Source organism: Oryzias latipes, chromosome 9 (assembly GCF_053564925.1).
Source record: "Oryzias latipes strain Hd-rR chromosome 9, Olatipes_Hd-rR_3.1".
NCBI lineage: Eukaryota > Metazoa > Chordata > Actinopteri > Beloniformes > Adrianichthyidae > Oryzias > Oryzias latipes.
In genome coordinates this window covers 8,956,570-8,982,185 of record NC_136245.1, presented here as the reverse complement: position 1 = coordinate 8,982,185, position 25,616 = coordinate 8,956,570, and the positions used below count along the sequence as shown (strand labels likewise).

Sequence of the window (25,616 nt, the reverse complement as noted above, 5' to 3'; positions counted from 1 at the left end):
AAGGACTCTGACTGGACCACTATTTTATTTGAACCTATAATTGTAGTCGCTGACAGCTCAGAAGACGAGCTACCACAACCAGGAGTGTTTACTGTAGTACTGGGATCACTAAACACATTAATTTGCCTATCTGCTTCTGCGTATGATATGTTAAACTGCTCTTTAACGTCTTAAACTTGCTTGGCCTTAAAATATTCCCACGCTGTTGACAATGCCATGTGACATCCCCACAATTGCAGCATTTTAAAGCTGCCATTTCACTACTCAAAATATCATGATTACCCCCACACTGTGCACATAGTCTGTCCCCTCTGCAACAGGCATGTGGCCAAAATGCTGACATTTGAAGAACTGTAAAGGGAGTCTTACATAGGGCCTTACCTAGTAAGACATGTGTCAAACTCAAGGCCCGGGGGCCAAATGTGGCCCGCCACGTCACTTTATGTGGCCCGCGAGAGCATAAAAGTTTTTAATGTCTTAAAATATTTTTTTTAGTTGATTACATATAATCTATTTTAGCTCAGTTTTATGTTATTTCTTTTTATTCACTTGGACAGTTTGATCGTGGGTTTTAATAAGCAAACAAAATTTAAAAGGATTTATGCAAGCATATGTTTTCTATGCCACTGTAATTGTCACTTTAAAAAGTTGTAGTTAATAAATAATGAGTTATTTAACATGAGGAGTAGTTACATTTATTTTTATACAACCAAGAAATACTCTGCACATGAGAATAAAACCAGAGCATTGTGATTTCCATCTTCACGAGTTCTGAATCACTTCACCTCCACCATTTCCCCACAATGGCGACTTGTTGTATTTCGGGCAGGCACTCGGCAGTGTTTTACAGGTTACTCCCCTAGGGCGGTTCAGTCAATTAACTCACCTGCTCAGCGTCCCATTTAAGCCCAGGTGCGCAGTTTTTCATTCTCTTTCTTTCCTTCAGCGCTCATTCTTCGTCCCTCCCTCCTCCCCGGCTTCCACCTGTGGGCTCTGTTAAGGGGGTTTTGTTACCCGAAAGTTTTATGGAAATTTCTCATGGAATTGAACGGAGCCTTATGCAAAACGAAAAAGATGTGAATGCCAACTTAAAGAATGTGAAAAATTAAGTTGTGAAATAAATATTTCTTACAGCAAGAGTTGTCTGACTGAAATTATATTTTCAGCAATGTCCTTATCCGACACATCTGCACACACATAAATCACACCTTTTACCACATCCCTTGGCTCAGTCACTGATACCTCCACCTTTTATCCACACATTCTTGTGATTTTTTTTTTTTACTTTATAAAGATGGTCAGTATTTGAACAAAACAACAAAAGAGCTTCACTGAGAACAATTTGAGCCTTCTCAAAGGGTTCATATGCCCCAAACCCCTCCTCTGACTGCTCTCTCACATTGAACACCACTTTTAGTTCCACCACATACTTCACCATTTTCACTTTCCTACTGTCGTCTGTTTCCAAACAAGTGTCAGACCTGTCCTGCTTCCCAAACAATCTCAGTTTATCTCTGTCAAGACCACCTGAACTTGAAGACATAACCCTCAGTCAACAGTGAGCTCCCACAAACCTTAACAATAAAGAAAAAGAAAAAAAAAGAAAAAATGTATTCCTTAGAATAAAAGAATAAATGTAAGGACACTAAAGAACTGGGCCCATACAGGTCGTTGGCCAGTACACCCCACAAAGCTTCCTTCCCCGGTAAAATCCCCATCCACCAACCTCCGCTACTAAACCTCACCTGACAAATTGCAGAGACCTCCACACAAACTCACTACGAAGGATACATAATTAAGGCCGGTTCGCCAGAGTTTCCTCTGCCAAACTGGACCCCGTTACCCATATCTGAAGTGCTGCAGCTCCTTATGAAGGCAGGCACACAGGTGGAGTAAATCAGCTGATTGCACTGCTGAGATGAACTACCAAGGCCATTGACATGTGATTACAGCGTGGTAAACTCCAGAGCTCCTCAGTATCTGAATGCACAAGGTTTCATGACAGCTTAAGGGTGTGGACAAGTGTCTTTTGTACAGAACCAGTTCAAACAAGGGGCAGGTGAGGATAGAAGGAGTTTCTGAAGAAGTTACATGTCTTTGAGGAACAGAATTCTTGTTTTTTTGGTGGAATAATATCCTCATTTTCTGCACCAATACATAAATAAATTCTTTTTTTAAAATCATGCAATATGATTTACTGGAATGTCTTTACTTTCTGTCGCTCACTGTTAAATATATCTATAATGAACATTACAAACTTCCCTAATATTTTGAGTGGGACAACCTTTAGAATCTGTGACTGTCAAATACTTTTTTACCCCACTTTAGAAGTACAACTTCAAATTAAAAAATCTAAAATACATAATATGGCTTTAGTTGTATAATGGATCAGTCCCATTAATTACACTATGAAGTCAAGAATTTAGTGTACAGTTTAAACAGAAAATATCTTATAAAGCTAATAAATTATGTAATAACCCAAAAAATATATCACATTTTGTCATCAAAATATGAATTTTATCATTAAAGAATTTTGGGTTCTGTATTTCAATATGTTTGTGTCCAAAGTTTAGTTTAGAAATGAAATAATTTGTGTTTAAACAATCTGCAAGAGTTACTGACAGTGAATTTCAAAGATTTAATGAGACATCAAAAATGTTTTCCGAACAGGTCAGTGTAAACTCACCAGGAACAATCATTACTGCCGCTAAAAAAAGACCTGCATTAATTTCTCTTGGATTCAGATTCAAACTGAACCTTACAAGGTCTGCAGATGAGATACCTGTGTGATCAAAGTTACCTACCACATCCATTTTACATGCACAGATCAAAGGAGTTTTATTAGTCTAAAGAGAAATAAATGGTGGCTGCAAACTGTAGCACCAGGATGTACAAAAAGACCTTTAAAGGAATCGTGCTTGCTTTGATCTTTCATGTAACCACCAGGAGTAGAGGGTAAATAGCTGCAGAAGTTACCATAATTCATATTTGGCCAAAGAGCAATGTCTGTCTTTCACATCAGTTTTGATCTGGACTGCAAGTTTTGATACAAAACATATTTATCTTTGCTTGTTCTCCTTTAATCTGCAGTCAATTTAATGTGCATTTTGCAGTTGACTTATGAAATTGCTCAAGCTATTTTATTATTCTGGTATAATAATTTTAAATAATCGTCCTCTCTCCTTTACAGACATTTGCTTTTGAAAGACCCACTCCAATGAAAATTCTGTTCGTGGTTTATTTAACATGTACTGTGGTATTTTTATGATGATGGAGTACAGACCAAATATTTGGACACACCTTCTCATTAGAATAACGGGAAGGCGTGTCCAAACTTTTGGTCTGTATTGTGTGTGTATATATACACCCTTCCGCAGGTGGTTTCTCACACAAGCTCGGGTCCTCTATACCAGAGTCCTGGGAGCTTGAGGGTCCTACACAGTATCTTAGCTGTTCCTAGCACTGCGCTTTTCTGGACTGAGAGGTCCATATATATATGTGTGTATATATATATATATATATATATATATATATATATATATATATATATATATATATATATATATATATATATATATATATATATGTATATATATATATGTATATGTATATATACATAAATATACATAAATGTAGAGAGAGAGAGAGAAAGACAGAGAGAGTGAGAGAGAGAGTAAGTATTTCTTCATTCAAATTGTGAAAAAAAAAAAAAAGAATTGTGGCAAATCAGGCGCAGACAAAAAAAAATGCCATTGGAAAAGGCTTGTAGCTTGCTGCTACAGCTTGTTGCTAGAAGCCGCTCCCTTCGATAGCTCAGTTGGTAGAGGGGAGGACTATAGGCCTAAAATATAGGCATCCTTAGGTCACCTGTTCAATTCCGGCTTGAAGGCCATTTTTGGGCGGCAAGTGGCTCAAGCGGTAGAGCAGGTCGTCTAGTAACCGAAAGGTTGGGAGTTAGATCCCCACCTTCCCAAGCCAGCTGTCGTCTTCTGAGCATGGCTCGTCTGCAGCTCACCGCTCCCCCAGGGGATGGGTCAAATGCGGAGAACAATTTCCCCATTGTGGGATAAATAAAGATTTTTTTTTTTTTTGTAGAAGTGACGTAGAAGCTACAATCAATGGGCCACAAACTCCCTGCTCCGTTCCATTCTGTTGCATCCACTTGTAGTTGACTAGTTCCAGTATGTCTTGGTTTTCCTCATCTGATGAATATTCTTGGCCATTTTTTGATGCACTGGTAATGTAAGGTTGGGGGTCGAGGGATCGTAAGCAACCGTGAGAGAAGGAAATACAAAGGGATCATGGGAAATGAGGGCAGGCTTTCTCTGGGCCAACTTTCTCACCCAAAATTTAGAGGTGAATTTCTGATGAACTCCTGCTGCTCTGTAGAAATTATGTTTCAGAAAATGACAGGCTTTTTGCCTAAAAATGGCATAAGAGATCACTGGGACCAGAATGGAACATTGAAGGGAAATAAGTAAATCTAAATGGAACTTCAAAACTGACTAACTCCATCCTAGTGAGAGGTCAGAGATTATCAAACTGTAGAGATTGGAACTTTTTATGTTTTCTGATAGTGAAGGTGTGGAACTAAATCAATTCTACTTGTGTTTTTTTTAGACCCCTATATGGTAAGAAGACTAAAGTTATTTGCTCTCTAAAGGCTTCTTTAGACTCCATATGAACGTTTGCTCTGAGACTTTACATAAAGTGATGGAGGCACCACTTTTACGGAAAGGTCTTTCCTTCTATAATGGAAACGCCATACTGTTATTGCATCTATTCACACTGTCTGAAGTTGGCCAATACCCCGAAACTTAATTGAAAGGTCTGAGCACTACATCAGAATTGTTAGGTGTCATGTGTTTCACCCTGTTAGAGCACAATTCCCAGAAAGGCTTTGACAGGCACTAATAATATCTCCTGTTGGTTCAAACACTTTGAAGAAAGAGAAGAAGAAAAAAATCAAACAGCCCTTGTCTAAATGTCTGGCTTCCCAATGAAACCGTTTGAACTGTGAACTCTCATGTTTGTTTGAGATGAAAGTTTAGACTTCTTCAGGTTATTGGCTGTGTTGTCCCCCGCTCATGAATATTTTAAGCACTCAACGCAAAATGCTTTTCAACAGCTAAGTTTGTCTTCCTTTTTCCTACAATAATGTTTGCAAAAGTATGTGTTTTTAAGCAAATTCACAAATAATATGCCAAATCCCAGTGTCTTACTATTCTTTTTTTCCCCCTGTATCTCGGTGTGTATTTTTTTTATTATTATTATTATTGATTTTTTTAAAGATGTGTTAGTACTTTAGGATGGTCTGCTGTTTATGGCTCCTGAGGGATAATTTAATTCGAAAATGAGGCTCTGCTTAAATAAACATCATTATAACCTTCATAACATTTAAAAAAAAAAAATTATTATTGGGAAAAATTACACTCAACATGTAGAGTTTCCTATCTGCATTTCCTTTTCTTTTGTTGACAGCTTCTTTAGTCAGTGTAGAACTGTAACCACAACTCTACCTTTTACTAACATAAATGTCAGGTTAAATGCTGCGTATGTGTCACACATGCTGTTCTGTTTTCATTGTTAATGCTCCACAGTCATCAAATATAAAATATTAAACAACTCAATCAGCCTGTACTGTTGTTCCAATGCTGCCCTGTTATATACTACAATATGTAGCATTACAGCTTAAAAATATTACAGCTTAGTCCGGATTGTATTTCTTTATTTTCCGCAGTATCTGTATGCTGTGCCTCCTTTCCCGTCACTGGCATCTGTTTTCTTTATTTATTCCCTGTTCGTATTAGACTCCAACATAAGTTGCTGCTCTCTCAATGACCTCACACCCACTATGCTTAGTTGGGCCTTTGTTTCCCCTTACAAAGCACACAGCTACACACTAACACACACACACACAATTACTATTTCTTTAAAAAATGTGTCGATTATGTGATAGTTTAAGGAAGAAATAAATAGTGTTATGAACTTCACATTTCCTCTGAAATATCAAATAGGAACTCCAAATGTTAGGAATTTATTCAATAGAAGCCTTGGCTAAATTTTCATGTAAAAGATTGGTTGCTTCTAACTTTATTAGCATCTTGGGCTTTTCATAATATTTACTTATATTGATATAATTTCCTGTAATATTTTCTACACTGTTCAGTTTGTAGTTAAATCAATGTCAGTTTTCTTTCCTTCTTGGTTCCTCACTTTCACGAACCTTTTAATGTTATCACTCCACCATTTTCAACCTCTTGGGACCACCGGATAGTGTTTGAGTCTGAACCTTTTCTAAAGTTTTTACTACAGAATAGGTTCCAAATAGGTTTTATTTTTACTTCATAAAACACTGCAGCCACCTTTGGCAACTAAACACCTGTAGATTTTTTTTAAAAGGTCATATCTGAACACTACAGCCTGAGCAAAACACCAAATAGAGCCGTTGTGCACAGATCAGGTCAAGATCTGTACATGTACGCAAACTTCCCTTTCCTTCTGTCAGGCTTGGTGGTAATTACATGTTCTCCTTTAATTGATATAAACATTATTGTATCAGCTAGCAGTGATAGTTACAACTTAGTAACTTTATTACAAATGTCCTTAGGGGTGGATACGGGGTGACTGTGACTAAAAAATAGGCAAATCTGTATGGGGCACGCAGGTGCCCTGCATGAAATACCAACATCGTAGACCCCTCGGTGAACCTGCAGAATGATAAAGTTCATGCACATTTTCTACGGGCATGCTGCGAGCAACAGGTTAGCATACACGTGTGCAGCACGTAGAGTAAGTAAGGCGGAAGTAGTTGAGACAGAGGTGTGTCGTGTGGATTTTTGATCATTTTACTCCCCCCAAATCTCACGCACTGCTCAGGGAACCCATTAGCTCTGTTGAAGTTATAAAGGGGTGCTAGCTGCAGCGTAGTCTTGCTGTTATAAATGAGCAAATTAGACAATAGGGTTATAGTTTATGTGGGTGTGCTACAGGCGTCTCACGGTCATGTGTGCGTCACATACATAGTGTGTGCGGCATTTGCACGATGCCAGTTAGGCGCCAGGTTATGCACCTTACTAATGGTTAGAGTCTGGTGTGCGTGTGTGTGTGTGTGTATGGGTGGGTGTGTGTGTGTGTGGTGTGGCAGGTGGTGACACCCTGGATAGCTTACCAATCTACACAATTACATTGAATTAATAAATTCAACAAATAAAAAGATTGACAGTTTTTTTCTAAAAATTGGACAGAATCAACCTAGATGAACGAGTCTATGCAGACACAGCTGAATGTTTGTAAAGAAAAAAAGATGAAATGTGTTTGACAAAATATAGACAAAAATCCCCTTTTTTTCCGTCAACTTGTAAAATGATAAAAAATTAAGTTAATAAATGGGAATACAGTGTTACCTTGTTTATCGTGGGATTTACATTAAAAATAACCCATAGTAGGTGAAATCCATGAAGAAGATTACAGATGTTTTTAGGCTCACTACACACTTTATACACTTTTCTCAGACAGACATGAACATTTTCACGCTTTTCTCTGTTGTTTAAACTCTCAAAGTTGAAACCCTCATCGAAAATTCAGTCCAGTATTAGAGCAAATCTTGGTGTCTTTCCACAGACACCAAACAAATATTTGATCGCAATGAAAATTTTTGTGGATTTGTAAACTAGTAAAATTGCAATTCCCAAAAATACACAAAACAGTGAGCCTGTGAAAGATGAACCGCGATTTAGCGAGACAACACTGTAAGGATGAAAAAGTATTTGGTCTAAAGACCAAAATTGTAGCTGAAGTTGGATCAGATGTGAAAATGAACACTAGTGGTTAGAAGTGGTTGTCCTCAGGCATCATGTCTGCTGAGGGAGCTTCTAGGTGCTTGGACCACTTGGACTGCTGCTTCTCATATCCTCTTTTACATTCAGTCTTCTTTGCTACTACTTTACTCTTCTAGAAGGACCATTTATACAACCTTAGCTTTTAACTTCACAGTAATTCATGTAATGATTAGAATAAAGTTACTGTGTGCCAGCAGAGCTGGTCAGTTACCATTGACCATGTGTTCTGGAAGGTGCAGAGCAGGCTGTTCTTTCTTTAGAGGAGGCTGGCATCTTTTTATCAATCTGTTGTTCTCAGAGTGCTCTTTCATATGCTAGGGGGGCATCTGACAGAAGGACACACTGAGGCTTGACAGATTATTCAAGAAGGTCACATCTGTCACTGGTGCGATACACAACTCTTTGGTTGCTGAGGAGGGAGGATAACACTTAAACTGTGATTTTTCATCATGAAGAACAGCAGGCACCCACTCCGTGATGAGTTTAAGAGATGGAAGAGCCTTTGCCATAAGAGAGTGAAAAGAAATGAGGAGCAGCAGGCAATGCTTATGTTGTTTTTAAATAGATTTTTTTCTCTATATTGGCATTTTGCCTTTTTTTTTATTGTGGACATCTATTCTCATTTTGGGATAAATGTGAGTTGTAAAAAGATTCTTTTCAGAGTTAATAAAGTGATGATCTAATTTAATCAGACCAAACAGTGTTTTTTTTAAATTACTTGTGTTCTTGAATCAGTCGGGAACACAGAAATCTTAATACATTGATCATGATTATTAAATACAGTTCAGACGAACCTTTTGCTATACTCTTTCATCAGGTGAAAATGTAATATTCTAGCTAAACCTTTTAAGTTAGATTTGTAACAGATGAAAGTTTTTAAATGAAGTTTAGGCATCACTGCGTTTGTTGTTTCCTGAATTGACTACCTGAAGCGTCAACCTTCTGCTTTCAGACAGATATGCACTCACTGCATTTATGCCTGGAAAATGCTTTGGAATAGGAAAGAAAAAGAAAATCACTTATCAATTTCCTCCCAGCACTCTGTGGAAAGACACCAAGATTTTCATTGGAGGGGGTCTTTCAAGAAAACTTTGTATTTTGTGTTTTTAAAATGTTCCTGTGGCATTTTTCCCATAATGGATGATATAAATATATAAAGAAAGAAAATTAAGCTTAAAATTATATTTCTGAGTATGTATTTATTCAAATTGTGGTAAATCAGGAGCAGACAAAGAATGCAGTTGGAAAAAGTGTGTAGGTGTCATAGTTCGTAGGCGTGACAGACCCAGATGCTGGAACCCAGAGAGAATACTCAGGTAAGTGAGAGGTAAGTATAATTTATTTTCTTCCGCTGAGAACAGGAGTGATGATCCGGCTTGAGGAGGCTCGTGGCGTGGCTAGAAGTAGTAGCGCGGTTGGCGATGGTTTGCGTTTCCACAGGAATGGAGGGTTTGCTCGAGATGACTTCCACACAGGTGACGCTCGTGACGGAGAATCCTGAGGCAGGAGAATAATGTTAGTTTGATTGCATAAACAAGACAGGCTTGACATGAGCGATGTGAGACCAGGCGTAGTCACAATTAGGGGCAACGAACTGGCATTGAATACTGGAGCTGGGTCTCCTTTTGAAGAGCAGAGGCTGATGAGTGAAGTGGTCACAGCTGGTGGAGTCAGGAGCAGAGCAGAGGGGGAGGGGGAGGAGAACTGACAGAGGCACCATGACAGTAGGTGTGGCATAGAAGCTACTACAGTAAGCCATAAAGCCAAAAGTACCAGTAAACCTGTGTTTCAGGCTTCTGTGTCAGAAATTCTCACATTTGAGCATCACTACGCAATTAAAAATTACATGTAAAGCGGGCGTTCATTTATCATTTGTCATTCAACCAGTTTAACTTTCGACTGCTTAAACGTTAAACAGCTGAATTTTGACCAAACAGGCACTTGGATTTGGTAGTGACGTATGGGTGGCACCTTTTTTTTTTCAAATTCAAAATCATTAAACAAAGTGAAAGTATACAACAAGACACTAAATGTGTACACAGCGTATATTGATAATAACAAGGACTCAGGGGGATTAAGTATATAAACAGATACAAAGATTTTCAAGTATTAATATTTTTTATAGTCTGTCTGTTAGTGGAGTGTGATATTGATATTATGTAAAAATGTACATCTTTGAGAAATTGAAGAAAATATTGTTTTTAATAATTACATTTACATCAATGAATTTAAAATTTCACAATAGTAAATATTCACTAATTAACTAATAATAATAAAATATAACATTGAATGTACAGTTATGCTTGTTCACACAGTGCTTGAAAATACGCTTCCAAGTGACCATTGCCAATGAATGCTTGTTTTGGGTTTCCGTGTTCAAAACTCTTGTGTCAGTTTTCCAGCTGTCAAAATCAGAAACTCTGATTTGATAGTAACATATGGCTAGTGTCCTTTTTAAAAAAACGTAAACACCAATCGCTTGAAAATTGATAATGTAGGAGAAATAAATAATTGGTTTTTGCCTGCACGGAATTATATGACGCTAAGTTTTTCATAATTCGGAATAGATCTGTTGTGCTATCCTAGGCACTTTAACATTGGGAGTTTGATCATCCAGACCCACTAGACAGTGCGCTGAACCTTTTTTCTTCAATGATTTGTGATCTTCACTAGTGTCCATGGATTACATGGAATCTTTCCACCTTTATCCACCTTTGTCATGGTAGGGAGAACACGTCAATGTAAGGGTGGGGTCATCTAAGGTAGCACAAGTGTTACAGAAAAAGCCTGGAACAAGATATGCGAGACTTGCACTGTTTAGACATTTTGCACCAACCCTCTCCTAACTGTTGTTGCCATGTGCTAGTAACAGTAGAAAAACAAAAGAAGAAGCAGTCCCTCCCTGCTCGTCCAGTGTGAACACCACAGATGTTCATGAAACCACGTGTTGTGCATTCTTGAATGCAAATGTCCAGTTCCCCCACGAATTACTGTTTTGTTACTATAGTTACCAAGCAACATTTCTAAAAATTGGGTTCAGCTTTTACTTCGGCTGACAGAAAATAAAGTCCTGTTAACAAGGTTATCATTATGAAAAAATACACTCTACTGAAGATGTTTGTGATAACTTCTTTTGTTGGATTAAACAAAATGGTCGACATCAATACTCATTAAAGAAAATACAATGCTAAGGATTGCCTCAACTCTGTTGTTTCAACCTTATTTTATAACCTAGCAGGTAGAGAAAGAGAACAAACATCAGGTTGTTTTTCAGAGACACCCACGCAACGAACAGAAGGTTATTACCTAGGACTCTGCTATTATTTTCTCAGATAATCCCTCTTGCAGTCAATTCTCTTAGTCCTGTATGACAACTTTTGGAGCGGAAAAGCTCCTAAAGTTATATTAAAACTATTGGATCAAAATGGGCTGCATGGTAGCGCCCTTGCTTCACAGCAAGAAGGCATCGGTTCAAGTCCCAGCTGGGGGGACCTGAAACAGAACACCAATGTGGGACCTATCTGTGTGGAGTTTGCATGTTCTACCCATGCATGAGTGGATTTATGTAAAAAAAAAAAAAAGAAAAAAAAACATGCTTTTTAGGTTAATTAGTTACTCTAAATTGTCCCTAGGTGTCAATGTGAGAGTGCATGGGTATGTGATTGTGGCCCTCCGACAGACTGGCAACCTGTCCAGGGTGTCCCCTGCCTTTGCCCACAAGTGGGATAAGCTCTGGTGACCCCGTAACTATTTTACTTACAAGGAGGGCTGATTAAAATAATGATAGATATGTGATTGTTGTACTTTTGTGCACATCGTCACAGCAAATCAGCTTTCACTGTGTGGCACATTAGGTTTGGCTGAGTCTTTCTAGACACAAGCCTTTATTCTGTGGGCTGAGGACCGGCACAGGGAGGCCCAGACATGTGGCTACATTAGTCAGTAGCATAACGGGTCTTGCCTAAGGAGCCACTCTGGATTCAGCTCACCTCGCACCCTGAAAAACAAACCGTGGTTTTCCACGCGCCAGTCCTGCCCGTAGCCAACTGCGCCATCCGGCCTCTATGGTAGATTACAGGCAGTATATGCAAAAGCCGTTTATTGTGCTTTCTCTACAGTTACTTGAGGCTTTTGTCCAAATTTTCTTAAACTTTATATGAAGAAACTCCCCCAAAAATATGTTCTTTAACTGTACTTTAGCAGTTTTCCAAATGTTTGTGACAGAAATCCTAAATCTTCTTCAGTCAGTCTGGTCCTCTTAATCCAAGTAGTAGAATGCCATTGAAACAGGTAACGTCAACTAAAGCTTCTCATACATTTAGCTTTTACCTCACAACAAGTCCTAAAAAAAGGTTGAATTAAAAAAGGCACTTGTGGAGTGGAACTTTTTTAAGGCATGTTGGCCATAAGAAAGTTCTCAAAGGGGATTGTCAGACTCACAGAGGCTGGGCATCTTCTTCCTCTAAACTTTTTTCCGGACGTAGAAGCTGTCATCTCCTTCCCGGTTGTCAGTGAGGGCCTCACTGATTTGACAAGACAAGTGCAAGAGTCTGTTTGATTTCGGCAGGTGGTTTCATTTATTATTTACACCCGCTGAGACGGTTTTCCACAGTTTTTCTCTCTGCTGTCCTGATGTTTCCCAGGGAGTTCTGTGTACAGAGTTGGAGGCAGGTGACCTCAGATCCGAACACTGCTGGGATGTGGTGGCTGACCTCAAGCAACTCCTGTTGAAAAGGCAGATTGGCTCTTCCTGCTTTGAGGAGGTGTCATGACCTTTTTGGCTTGTACAGGGCCTGATTTCAAGAGGCTGGAGACAGGGTAGCAGGAATAGTAAACATTTTTTTAATTTGTAGACAGAAAATCTGAAGATTCGGCGCAAAAGAGAAGCTATTTTGTTAAATATGACATAAGTCTTTAACCAAAAAGAGGATGTAAACAATGAAAAGTAATTAGCGGACTGGAAACAGCCATAATAACAGTAACAGGCCTTTTAATGGTGTAGTTTTGTTGTCTTGCTTTTATTCTAAACTGAATTAAAACTCATCACACAATTTTGATTCATCCAAAAACAGTCAGAATGGAAATAAAGATGGACAACTTTCTACTTTGGATGTCATCAACGTGAGACTAAAAGACTTTTGAAATACGAAGAGAAGAAACAAGTGTTTGTAAAAAAAAATAATGCTTTTGTTTAAGAAAAGGTAAGGCAAACACTTTTCAATTTTATTGAAATGCTTAGATTACAATAAGATAAAAAAAACATTGAAAACTGCATTTTCACAGTATGTGAAATATCCTTTTTTTGCTGTTTGCTGTCAAAAGAGTAAAGTTTCAGAAACAACAAAATAAAAATTAAATGATTTTCTCCACCACTGCTTCAATTCAGACAATTTGTAAAGACCACATCAAGAGTGATTTATTTTGTCTTTTCTGTCAGACAACTCCTTCTTTAAGATGGGGTGTGTGTGTGACAGAAAGAGAAATGAGGGCTCTTCAGATGTAAAGTTTGGATTGTAGCCAGTATGAACGCTGCCAATAGAAAAGTACAAATGATTCTCTTTTAAACTTGTAAAATTCCCTCCAAAGGGGACTGTGCCTCACCAGCAATAAACTTCACAGCATGTCACTGGATCAGAGAGAATGTTGAAAGCACAATTCTCCAACTTTCAGATGATTTTGTTTGAAACGCTCTTATTTTTGTATTCAATTCAATTCAGTTCAATTCAATTTTATTTGTATAGCCCAAAATCACAACAACAGTCGTCTCGATGGGCTTCGAAGTAAAACATGAACTCAAAAGGATCACGAAAACAAAGAGTTCAATAGGAAAATACTAAAATGAACTAACAAACTGACTAAGCTATACTGGCATCCCTGCCCTTAGACCCCCCTTCGCGGTAAGGAAAAACTCCCAAAAAAAACGGATTCCGGAAAAAACTAAGAAACCTCAGGGGTGCCCACATGAAGGAGGGATCCTCCCCCAGGACGGACAGGCGATTTACCAGAACTATTAGAGAAGAATTAATTTATCTAAATCTACAACTACATATATAAAAGTCCAGCAGACGAGCTTCATCCAGCTGTGGTTGTGGGGACAGTCAAAGGCGCGAGTCGAGCCGGAGACAGGAACCACAGCCAGGTGTAGGAGCAGGAGCAGAGACGAGGTACTCGGTCAGGTACAGAGCAGAGACGAGCCAGAGATGAGCCAGAGGCAGGATCCACAGCCAGGTGTAGGAGCAGGAGCAAAGGCGAGGTAAACGGTCAGCAACTGGAGCACGGATGAGCCAACAGGAGTCTGGAAGCACTCCTACTCCCCAGGAGGGGAGAGGAAAAGAGGGACAATACATGAATCGCACTGCACCAAACAGAGGCATGGAGAACTAAATGATGAATAATAATCAAGAATGGAGAAGAGAGGAAGGGTAGAAGTAGAAAAGAAAAGAGGACAGAACCCCAGTGCACCATAGTTACCCCAGCTTCAACTTCTAGCAGCCTTTTAAAACAAATAGTTACTATTAAGTTTAATTTAAACGCATTAACATTAAGTTAAATAATCTCTGAATACTAACTAGTCTGACAATAAGCCTGTCCAAAAGGAATGTTTTCAGTCTAACTTTGAATGTAGAAACTGAATCTGCCTCTTTTACATGAGCTGGGAGCTTATTCCATAAGACAGGGGCTTGGTGGCTAAACGCTCTACCTCCAACTGTACTTTTACTAATTCTAGGAACCACAAGCAGTCCTGCATTTTGCGAGCGAAGTGTTCTGTTTGGGTGGTAAGGGACTATGAGGTCCTTAATATAGGACGGGGCCAGTCCATGTAAGGCCTGATAGGTTAACAGGAGGATCTTGAACTTAATTCTAGAATCAACTGGGAGCCAATGGAGCGAAACTAACACAGGAGTGATGTGATCTCTTCTGCTGGTTCCAGCTAACAATCTAGCTGCTGCGTTCTGAACAAGCTGGAGACTTCTTGAGGAACTCTTAGGACACGCTGCTAACAAGGAGTTACAGTAATCCAGCCTCGACGTAACAAATGCATGGATGAGTTTTTCAGCATCACTCTCAGAAAGTATATTTCTGATCTTAGCAATATTCCGCAGGTAAAAAAAGGCAGTTCTACACGCCTGAGAAATGTGAGCCTTAAATGATACAGGCGTTCAGTTTCTCTATCTGGTCATTCTGTATGGAAGCGATTATGTAGCATAAATAAAAGCAAAGTCAAAACCAGAAATGCTTTTTAATTTTCAAAATGAAGCTGCATTTTTTGACTCAAAAATAAAATGAAAAAGCAATCCACCAAAATGCTTTTTCATTTCTTTCCTCAACACAGCTTATTCTGTCACTTAATTAAAATTAAAATGAAAATGGTATTTGACATTTCATTTTCAAGACGTTCTCTGGTAAATGTGTAGCATAATTCATTTAGAAATGTCTAATTTGACAATTAAAATGGATTAATAGAAATGTTTTTTAATTTTCAAAATGAAGCTGCATTTTTTGACTCAAAATTAATAATAAAAAGCAACACTTCAAAATGCTTTATCATTTCCTTCCTCAATACAGCTTATTCTGTCACTTAATTAAAATGATAATGAAAATGGTATTTGACATTTCATTTTAAAAAAGGTCCATGGTAAATGTGTACCAAAATTCATTTAGAAATGTCTAATTTGACAATTAAAATGGATTAACAGAAATGCTTTTTCATTTTCAAAATGTAGCTGCATTTTTTGACTCAAAATTAAAAAGAAAAAGCAATATTTCAAAATGCTTTTTCATTTTATACTTAAAACCGCTTATTCTGTGTCATAATTAAAACCAAAATGCAAAGAGGGGATTGCATTTGCATTTTAACATCCACCCCGCGCACCTTGTCGCAATATTCATTTCGAAAAAGCATTAGCAGAAGGGAGGCGGGGCGATGACGTCACTGCTTTCTCTGTGTGTCCGGCTAATGTATGGAGTAAAATACTGTGGTCGATAGTGTCAAAGGCTGCACTGAGGTCCAACAGGACCAGAATAGAAAGTAGTCCCTTTTCTGAGGCCAATAACAAGTCATTAGAGACTCTAACTAGTGCAGTTTCCGTACTGTGGTGAGGTCTAAACCCCGACTGAAAGTCTTCAAAGTGGCTGTTGTCCTGTAGGTGGCAGTAAAGCTGCTTAACTACAACTCTTTCTAGGATTTTAGAAATAAAGGGCAGGTTTGATATCGGTCTATAGTTGGCCAAGATGCTAGGATCCAAACTGGGCTTTTTTAGAAGAGGTTTAACAACTGCATATTTAAAAGACTGTGGCACGTAACCCATTTCCAGAGAGGTATTTATCATTGTTAATATGGGATCATTAATTAGGGGAAAAGTTTCTTTAAAAAGTCTAGTGGGAATTGGGTCTAACAGACACGTTGAGGATTTGGAGGACGTAATAATTGATGTTATTTCCGCTTGATCCACAATAGTGAAGCAGTCTAATGTTACAGAGGTTTCTATGGATGCCTCCATTTCTACCGCTTCAGCCTGTTCTGGGCTGATAGTAGGAATAACTTGATTTAACTTATGTCTAATATTTGAGATTTTACTATCAAAAAATGTAAGATAATCATCAGAGCTGAGAGAAACAGGAACATGTGGTTCTACTGAGCTCTGACTGCGAGTTAATTTAGCAATAGTGCTAAAAAGAAATCTTGGATTGTTTCCATTCTCTGATATTAAGGTTGAATAGTACTGGCTTCTAGCTCTACGCAGAGCTTTTTTATAATTTAAAAGGCTATGTTTCCAGATATCCAGAGAATGCTCTGAACCGGAGCGGCGCCATTCTCTTTCCAACTTACGGGTTTCTTGTTTAAGAGAACGAGTTTCAGCGATAAACCACGGTGCTACTCGGTTTTGTCTAACGAACTTAGGTTTCAAGGGGGCAACAACATCGAGTGAACTCCTGAGGGATTGTAAGGCATCATTGACAAAGTGGTCATTTATACTAGGACTGATACTATGGGAGCTGGACTCAGAGTATTTTCTCAGAATATCACTAAGTACTGGCTGAACTGTGTGTTTAAACTCAGACACAGAACGGTCAGTTAAGGTTCTTCTAAGCTGTTTCTTATTCACTGAGGCAGAAGGATGTTCCAGTGTAAACTGGAAGGTAATCATAAAGTGATCAGAAATGATGGGGTTAAAAGGAAGGACACTCAGCTGGCTGATCTCTATACCATGGGTTAGAACAAGGTCCAGGGTGTGCTTATGACAGTTGTTGAATTTAATTTGAATTTTTGAATTTAATTTATTGATTAAAAAAGGTTTTTACAGAATAAGTGTTTACTGAAAATGACTGTAATTTTAGGAAATTGAGTTGTGGGAGATCCAAATACAGAGAACTTGTGAAAGACTATCTCACGCTTTTCATAAAACAAACAAAAAAAACATAGATATGACACCTACAAAATACACTGAAATGTGACAGAACCAAACAGAGAACCATTGGGGAGAACAATAAGGTGATATGACAAGAATAGGAGAGAGACCATAAGACAGACAACGCACTAATGTTACGTTCACAGTGGACATGTGTCGCGTTCAAGAACTGAACTCGGGTTCTTGAAAGCACGTTTCACATATAGTGTTCACACTGGACTGTCACTATACCCGATACTAGGGCATGTATTCACAGTTGGAAGAGGCTTGGTGTGAAATGTCAAGGCGGTGCAAATCTCATTAAACTTGTTTCAGGCTTTTTCTTCCACAGCTCTATTCTGATTTATACGGAGCCTGTGTCCTGACATTAAGATATAAAAATAAATCTTGTTCCCACAGATTATTATCTCGTTCGCACGAAAGACTATTCCGTTCCCACAAGATAATATTGCGTTCCCTCAAAATACTATTCCGTTCCCTCGAAATGATTAACTCATGCGAACGCAATAATTATGTCGTTCGAACGCAATAATTAATCGTTTGAACGCAATAATTATTCACGTCATAAGTCATTCACGCGAATATTCTCTCTGTACGCCGGCAAAAGCCGCTTTCAGCGGTAACTTCCGTGTCTCTGTGACCCATATTCGTTCAAAAAAGGAACATGAAAAACAAAAATTATCACTTTATTACTTTCTCAATGAATATAAGAAAAATATCAAAGATTTATGATAACTAGGCTGCTTTGTCATACGATAGCTCCTGCTAGCCAACTACTAGCTCTGCCGCAGAGCTCTTTGATGTATGCCGGCATTTGGGCAACTGGCTGGTCTGTTGTCAGACAGCTGATATTGTAGTTTAGGGTCGAATAGGAATTATAATATTCAGGACTTGTCTTTTATTAACTTTAGCAGTCAGTTGCTTTACATTCGAAGGCTATTAGGCTACATGCTAACTGACTAGCCGATAATATCCTGTTATTAATTTATGTCATAGATTTACAGCAGATACCTTCACATTTCTGTCTGTGTGTGTCTCATTACATTGCATTGAAGACACGGAGGATGTTTAGAGAACAGATTTATTTATTTTAAAAAGCACAAAAGCATCCATCGTATTCACGTTCACATCATCTGGTACGCCCTCAGTCATCTTGCTGCAAAAGCCGCTTCCTGCCGCTACTTCCGTGTCTCTGTGAGCATTCAATAGGGGTAAAAATAAAAGCAAGAATGGTCGATCTGTTATTGTCTCGATGAAAATCTGAAAAATATCATATTAAGCTGGCTGCTTCGCCTAAAGCACTTACCTTTAGCTCGTAGCATAACAACAATAGCAGTACGTCACGTTTCCCAGCATGCTTTGCAGCCAATCATTGGCCAATAACCGTGACCCTGAGACCAAGGTTTAACAACAAGACCAATGATTGGCGATCTTAGTTTATTTTTAGACTTGTTGCTATGTCAATTTTAATTAAAATTCAAAGGGTGGCTTTAGTTTTTATTATGTATGCTTTTTGAGAAGTTTGTCCAACCTCTGCAGAAAACACTTTAAATCTAAAGGAGACTGTCTCATGAAAAGATATTAAACATAAGTATTTTTCCAACTGATTTCTTTTATTGTTACTGATTATCATTATTTAGATGATAAAAAGTCGTTTTTTTGTTTTGTTTTTAAATCCAACTGATTTCGGTAGTTTTTTCTTATGGGACCATTATCTCCTTCAAGAAAAGAGAGCTTCGTTTGTTTTTAATACAAAGAACAAAAACTTTATTTATTATAAAAAAGTATCACAAACTTTGTTTTTTCTTTAATTTAATCTTTAATGTAATTTATTGGTTGCTTCAATTTAATACAAAATGAGCTCTGCAATAATGTCAGTTTTTAAAACTATTTCATATTTGAATTAATTTTAAATATTTAAATTGAAAAATAATCCCCAAAGACGAACTTACGACTGTTCAAGACATGGCTGGAGGGATTTCTGTGAAATGCTGTGCATATTTTAATTGGAGAGTCGGACACAGGAGTCTGAGAGGAAAACTTATCAGTATCAAAATTCTGATTCATTTTTAATTTAAAAATAAAATCATATTTTCAATTAGCGCCTGTAAGGCTTCCTGCTCTTCCAAGAATCATTCTTGGATGAGCCAGGCTGCTTTTCTCCTCATAATTAGGTTGAATGCTTGTAAATCAGCACAGTTTTATTTTTATCTAGCTTTTATGCACCTAAGGACATTATTTTCTTCTTGACGATCTTCTGTTTTGGAATAAAGGACTTTTTTTCAATTGTTTATTATGTAAATGTGGATTTTAGTGGATTTGAGTTGGAAAAAGGCTTGGGGCTTTCACATCCAACATTTGTATAATAAATATGAAGTTGATCTTAAATTGGCGTCAATCAAAACAGTCCTTTTTTGAACATTTTGACATTTGTCTCACATTTATTTTGTCTGAATGGGGCCTCGACTACAAATCTATAACCAATAAAGAACAGCAAATTTAAAATGTCCGACTAAAACTGACTACAGCTATTAGCAACAAAAAAAAGCACTTCTTTCAGCACTCAGGTCTGACTTGATTTCCAAATTTATAAAAAAATTCTCTTCAATGGCTTTTTCTTTCAAGGTGATGCTGAATTAGGTGGAGTCCCGGAATAAATGCTATGTTACAAATTTTGTTGTGAAGTTCGAATATACAATTCCAAAATCGAGTGCCCTAGATATGTTCTAGAAGTCTCTGCAAAAAACCAGTGTGCATCAATGCGAATATAGACCACATTTGAACAATTTTTGTGGAAAAATGTGTTTAAATGTAGTTTTTTGATAAACCATCAACATTTCATCATCAGAACACAGTGGATTCATAAAATCCATATTAAACGCTCATATTGATTAGATTAGAGAACGAAAGCAAAGATCTGATCACAATCAAAGGTTTGTGTAGTTGAATGCATTTTGACGCAGCACAAATGAGATTGACTGACCTGACAAGGTCAACAGCCAACCAGGACGCAGGACACAATGCACTGCTAAAAATAAAATAAAAAGAAAGTATACAAGTTTACCCTGAAAAAAATCTGCGAGACCACAAAGGTGACATGGGATTAAGTAATAGACTATTGCATAAACAAACTTGTCTTAATCTATGGAACTCTTAAAACTTAATAGCCAATGAAAAAGTAGGTCTACACACCAGGGGAAACCTTGCAATCACTTTTTCTGAGTAATCAATTTGGTGTGGGGACTGTCCTAACCTTTCCTATTAAGATAAAGGTATGGTGGAAAATGGATAACACTGTGTCATTTGATAAGATGTTTGTCCATGGAGCTGCAATTTTCCACCACCTGAGGTCACTGTCAATTGATTTCAATTTTGCTCGATGTGTCACCACTTCACCACAGCTCCATCAAGATCTGCCCAAGCAATTTGCTGTTCTTCATAGAAAGGAAAATAGGGGGGGCAGGAGCTGCCCTTTGTGCTGTCGCAGGAAAGATGGAAAAAAAAAATTATGTCAAACACAAAAAAGACGCTCAGAAAAAACTTTGATGTCCAAAAGTCAGGTGGCATTTTGTCTACATGAATGCTCAGAAACAAAGAGGGCTAAGATGAGGTCTGCGTGGGTGGCATTTGAAAAATCTATCTCAAAACGTTGTTTTTTAATCCCCCAAACATTCTGGATTTGTCTGAGTTGAGATGAATGAAGTTCAGATGAGAAGCTTCACTGGTTTCTGCCTTTCTGTCCTCAGGTTGGCCCTTCTCCAACACAGTCTGTAAGATGAGTGGTTTTGTGCAGGGCGTCTCTGTGTCGGCATCAGTCTTCACCCTGGTGGCCATCGCTGTCGAAAGGTCAGTGTTTGCTTACGTCAGTCCCCTGATTAAAGGTGACACATTCATTGAGGATTAGTCACCTTCCCAATTTTGCAGCTCCTTGGTGTCAATAAGATTGCTGCTTGAAGCAGTCAAGATTTAAAAGATGAAAACTTTGCAATCCTGATCTCTAGAGACTGTGTAAGAAAATATGAAAATATACATGTCCCCCACCATAAGTCAGATGTAGCCGTTGAGCTGTGGTTCACTTAACCCTTTAACACCGGAGGGGTTGCCTTCAAAACCTAAATAACACACGTCTTTGTTAAAGTAGCTTTTCATAGCGGCTTTGCACCGTTATGTAACACATACCACTTTGCGTTAGAAAAGTGTTACATAATGGGGCAAAGCTGCCATTATGAAATCAATTGGAATTGCATTAACTGTGTAAATGGTTGAAGAGTTACGATAGTCGAAAGAATGTCATCACTGGAACTAAAGCATGTTAAAGGGTTAAAGCTAGTTCTAGTCACAAGTTATAGAAGTCATTGTCATTATTATTATTTTCCATCCAGTATATCTGACCATTTTCCCTATTATTTGATAATATAACAGTTTAGGAATTCTCCCACATTAACAACACCAATCTGCCTAAAACTGTTTCTGTCTATGAGGCCATGCTAGCTAGCTTTTTGCTAGCATAGCACCCAAAAACAAAAAATTGTTTCAAAAACTGCCTTCAATAATTGTCTGATCTTGTTGTTTTGAGCTTTTTATAATTTGCTGTGGTGAAGAACATGCTGAAAAAGGAATTTAGACAAGAATCTCTGTGGACTATAATGTATGCAGATGACTCTAATCTGTAATGCTACGTTCACACCAGCCTTGGAGCCCCGCGTTCAAGTGGCCACTTCCAGTGAAAAGTCAATGTAAATGTGCATAACTACACATTTTGTGCCTCTGCATTCAAAACTCTTGCATTCATGCATCACTACGCAAGTTTTTAAGTCCATTTTAGAGCTCTAAATACAAAACACAGAATGCGCGTTGAAAGTTAAAACAATTGAACTTTGACCAATCAGGGACTTGGGTTTGGTAGTGACACATGGATGACGTCTTTTTTAAATAGTTCATGGATGTGTCAATCATTTGAAATTATTGTGCCTGAACGAAATTAAATGACACCAAGGCCGAATCTGAATTCTGCCCCTACCCCTACGGCTTCTCCTTACCCCTACATTTAGGCCTCCAAACAGAGAGTTATCGAAAAATAGTGACATCATTAATAGTCGCCAGTCATCCTCGTTAGCGCGTAGCTGCCAGCACTCGGAAAAGGCATAACAACATGGCTTTTATAACTTTAAAAGATCATGCTAAAATAAAAAATCATTACTTACATTTAAATGTCACTTCCGTGCTTCGGTGCACACTAGAGGGCTGCATTGGGATTGGGTCCCGCCGGGTCCCGCGGGACCCAACCCAAATCTCGCGGGATTGGGCGGATTGAATTGTGCTGCGGGCGGGAGCGGGCGGCAAAAAAAAAACCCGCGGGATCAGTGCTGCCATGAATATCTCATGAATATATATTTTAGCGGACTACATTAGGCTGTGCGGCTGTTGGATTCTTATGTACTGAAGCTCCGTGAAGGCACCAGGTAGAGACGCCCAATGGCCTCTGTCATCTAACCTGTTGTTGGGGGTGTGCAACGCCCCGCTCCGCCTCTTACTAAGAGCGCGCTCCAGGCCGTCTGTCTGCGCGCGCACACACGCAGACTTTTAACCGAACAGGATTTGTGAAAATATATTTAATAATTAAGTTGCAAATTACACAAAAGAGGAATGCATGAAAAGATGAGGCTGGAGGAGGGACATGAATCTCTTTAATAATATCAATAAAAATACGTATTTTTTTCCTGCGGGACGGGAGACGATACAAAATCAATGCATCTCTATTACTGTGCGGGACTAAATTCAATGAGTTTTGCGGGTGCGGGCGGGAGTGGACATACATATTGCGGGTGCGGGCGGGAGTGTAACGCATACGTTGCGGGAGCGGGCGGGATTGGTCAGAAATTCAGCGGGCGCGGGCGGGAGCGGGATGAAGAAAATAGTCCCGCGCAGGGCTCTATCCCTCCAAATGCCCCTACAATTGGAGAGATAGGGAGAAGGGGTAGGGGAGGAATTCGGATTCAGCCCAAGTCTTTCATAAATAAAAATAGAGCTGTGAAAGAAAGAGCCTGGAGCAAGGTTTTTGAGATTTGCACCGCTTTGACATTTAAAGACTCTGCGCTAGTATCAAGTAGCGACAGTCCAGGCTGAACACCATATGGTAAAAGGGCGTTCCAGATCCCATGTTCAGGCCGTTCTTGAATGTGCATCACATGTCTGATGTGTACGTAGCATAAAGAGGTGAAGGTTTGTTCTAGGGAGGAGAGGAATAAAGGTCAGCTGCAGCAAAACAGCGTATTTATGAATAACAGAACAGAGAAGTTACAGAGACAAAAGTGTGTCAGCAAGAATACAAGGAAAGGTCATCAAGTTAGTGGTAAGACCAGCCACCTCGATTGGCTTAGAGATAGTGGTTCTGAAAAAGAGACAGGAGAAAACTCCAGCTGTTGGGAGTTACGAGGAACTGAGCATCAGAGGAGAAGCTAATGTTCATATGAAATAAAAGCCAGAGAAGAATTGAGAAGGATGCTAAAGTTAGTGCTGTCAGAAAGAATGGCTAGAGGAAGACCAAAGAGGACCTAAATGGATGCAGAAGAGGATATGAGGGTGGTAAGTGTGAGTTAGGACCATGTAGAAGATAGGGTTGAATGGAAGTAGATGATTTGCTTTGGCAACCTCTTGACAGGAACTGCCCAAAGGTAAAGAGCAGTGAGAAGTTATTGATTTTGTGGAATGGACCTTCTTTTTTTAAACCAAGTAAGCTACAAAAAGAGAAAAGGATCATAAATGATTGAATTAACTATTATTCACAGGTGTTACATTTTAGTATCATAATACTGTAAAAACTGGTAAATCCTTAGATTACACCGGACTTTGAATGTGGTTTGATCTTTAAAACAGATTGACGGAAAAATGTGTCCAACCATAAATGTCATTTAATAAAGTTTTATTTTTTGCTTTAGATTATTTCTGAGTTATTAACTTGTACTCTATTATTACAGATAAAGCCTCAAGTGGAAGCACAATGCTACTTTAGTAAATCTGGCTGCTCTTATAAGAAAATAATGAATTACTCAAATAAACCCAAAAATGGCCTTAATTGATCAATTGACCTGAGGGTACTGTAAATTAAGTTTTTTTCAACAAACAATAATGTAACCCTTGTGCTATCCTAGGCACTTTAACGTTGGGAGTTGGGCCATCTAGACCCACTATCCAGTGCACTGAACCTTTTTTCTTCAATGATTCACTGGTGTCCATGGATTACATGAAATCTTTCCACCTTTATCCACCTTTGTCATGGTAGGGAGAACATGTCAATGTAAGGGTGGGGTCATCTAAGATAGCACAAGGGTTAAATAGATAGAACTTTAACTCATTCCACAATGGGGAAATTACTTTATTACAAAAAATAAGACAAAAAAAAAACAACAACATCAAAATAGATAATAAAAAGCATTAAAGCCTAATAAAAAAATAGATGCAAACCTTTATTATGGAAAATGTTTAAATTTCTATTAATAAACATTTTTTATCTTGAAGTGTTCCCTTTTTCTGTGTTCAGCGTTGTTTTATCTTGAGTTTATATTATATGTTTAACTCCATGATGCCTGAACTTGCTTCCAACGATGAAAAAGAAAAAATCCATTGATGTTTTAGCTTTCACGTAGATCAGGGGTCTTCAACTAAAATTTAAAGCGGTCCATTTAAACAAACGTTCTTGAAGTTAAGGTCCGGAAAAAAATTATGTCTAAATATTTAGTTTAATAAATTTTTAAGTAGCCGAGGATTGGTGGCACATCTACAAAATCAAATCAAATCAAACGCCTCTCCGGAAGAATATACATTTGAATCAGGGTTGCGTTTCAAAACTGGAAATTCCTGCTTAATTCAGCCTTTCTGTAGGAGAAACTTCTTAAATGTCTCTTTTACAAGTTTCCTCAGATCAGAAGAATCTTGAGCATGATGGCAACTTTATTTGATTGAATCTTCTTTCTCTGTAAATTACTTGCAGCTGGTTTAAACTTAGACTTGGTGATAAAGATTTTCCCTTAATGTCAAAGTGGAGACTAACAACAGGATGCTAACTTCAGCCACGTCCAACTTTTAAGGTGTGACGGATACCTAATAATTTGTGAGGCATGTAAAAACTGAGGTGGCAACGTATGTGCCACACCAGTTTACAGTTGTTAAACTACTGATACCGTTCAGATTGTTAGACATGTTGTGTTACATGTCTGTGATACCTCTGATATTTTTTTGAAATGGTTTATTTCAAGCAATTAAGTACAAATAATACACAACAGCAATATAATCAGCAGTTATACATTCATACAGTAACTAATCAAACTTAGGATAATTATACATATTAATAAATATTGCTTGAAAG

At 38.2% G+C, this 25,616-nt stretch overlaps 1 protein-coding gene across 1 annotated transcript in view; it reads left to right on the top strand.

The window, feature by feature from the left end:
* npffr1l2 (neuropeptide FF receptor 1 like 2) overlaps positions 1-25,616 on the top strand; it is a 143,187-nt gene that overhangs the window by 105,494 nt on the left and 12,077 nt on the right. Inside the window, exon 3 of the mRNA XM_078952188.1 lies at positions 20,998-21,097. Within this exon, the coding sequence (XP_078808314.1) occupies positions 20,998-21,097 (100 nt within the window). The remainder of the gene's footprint in view (positions 1-20,997; positions 21,098-25,616) is intronic.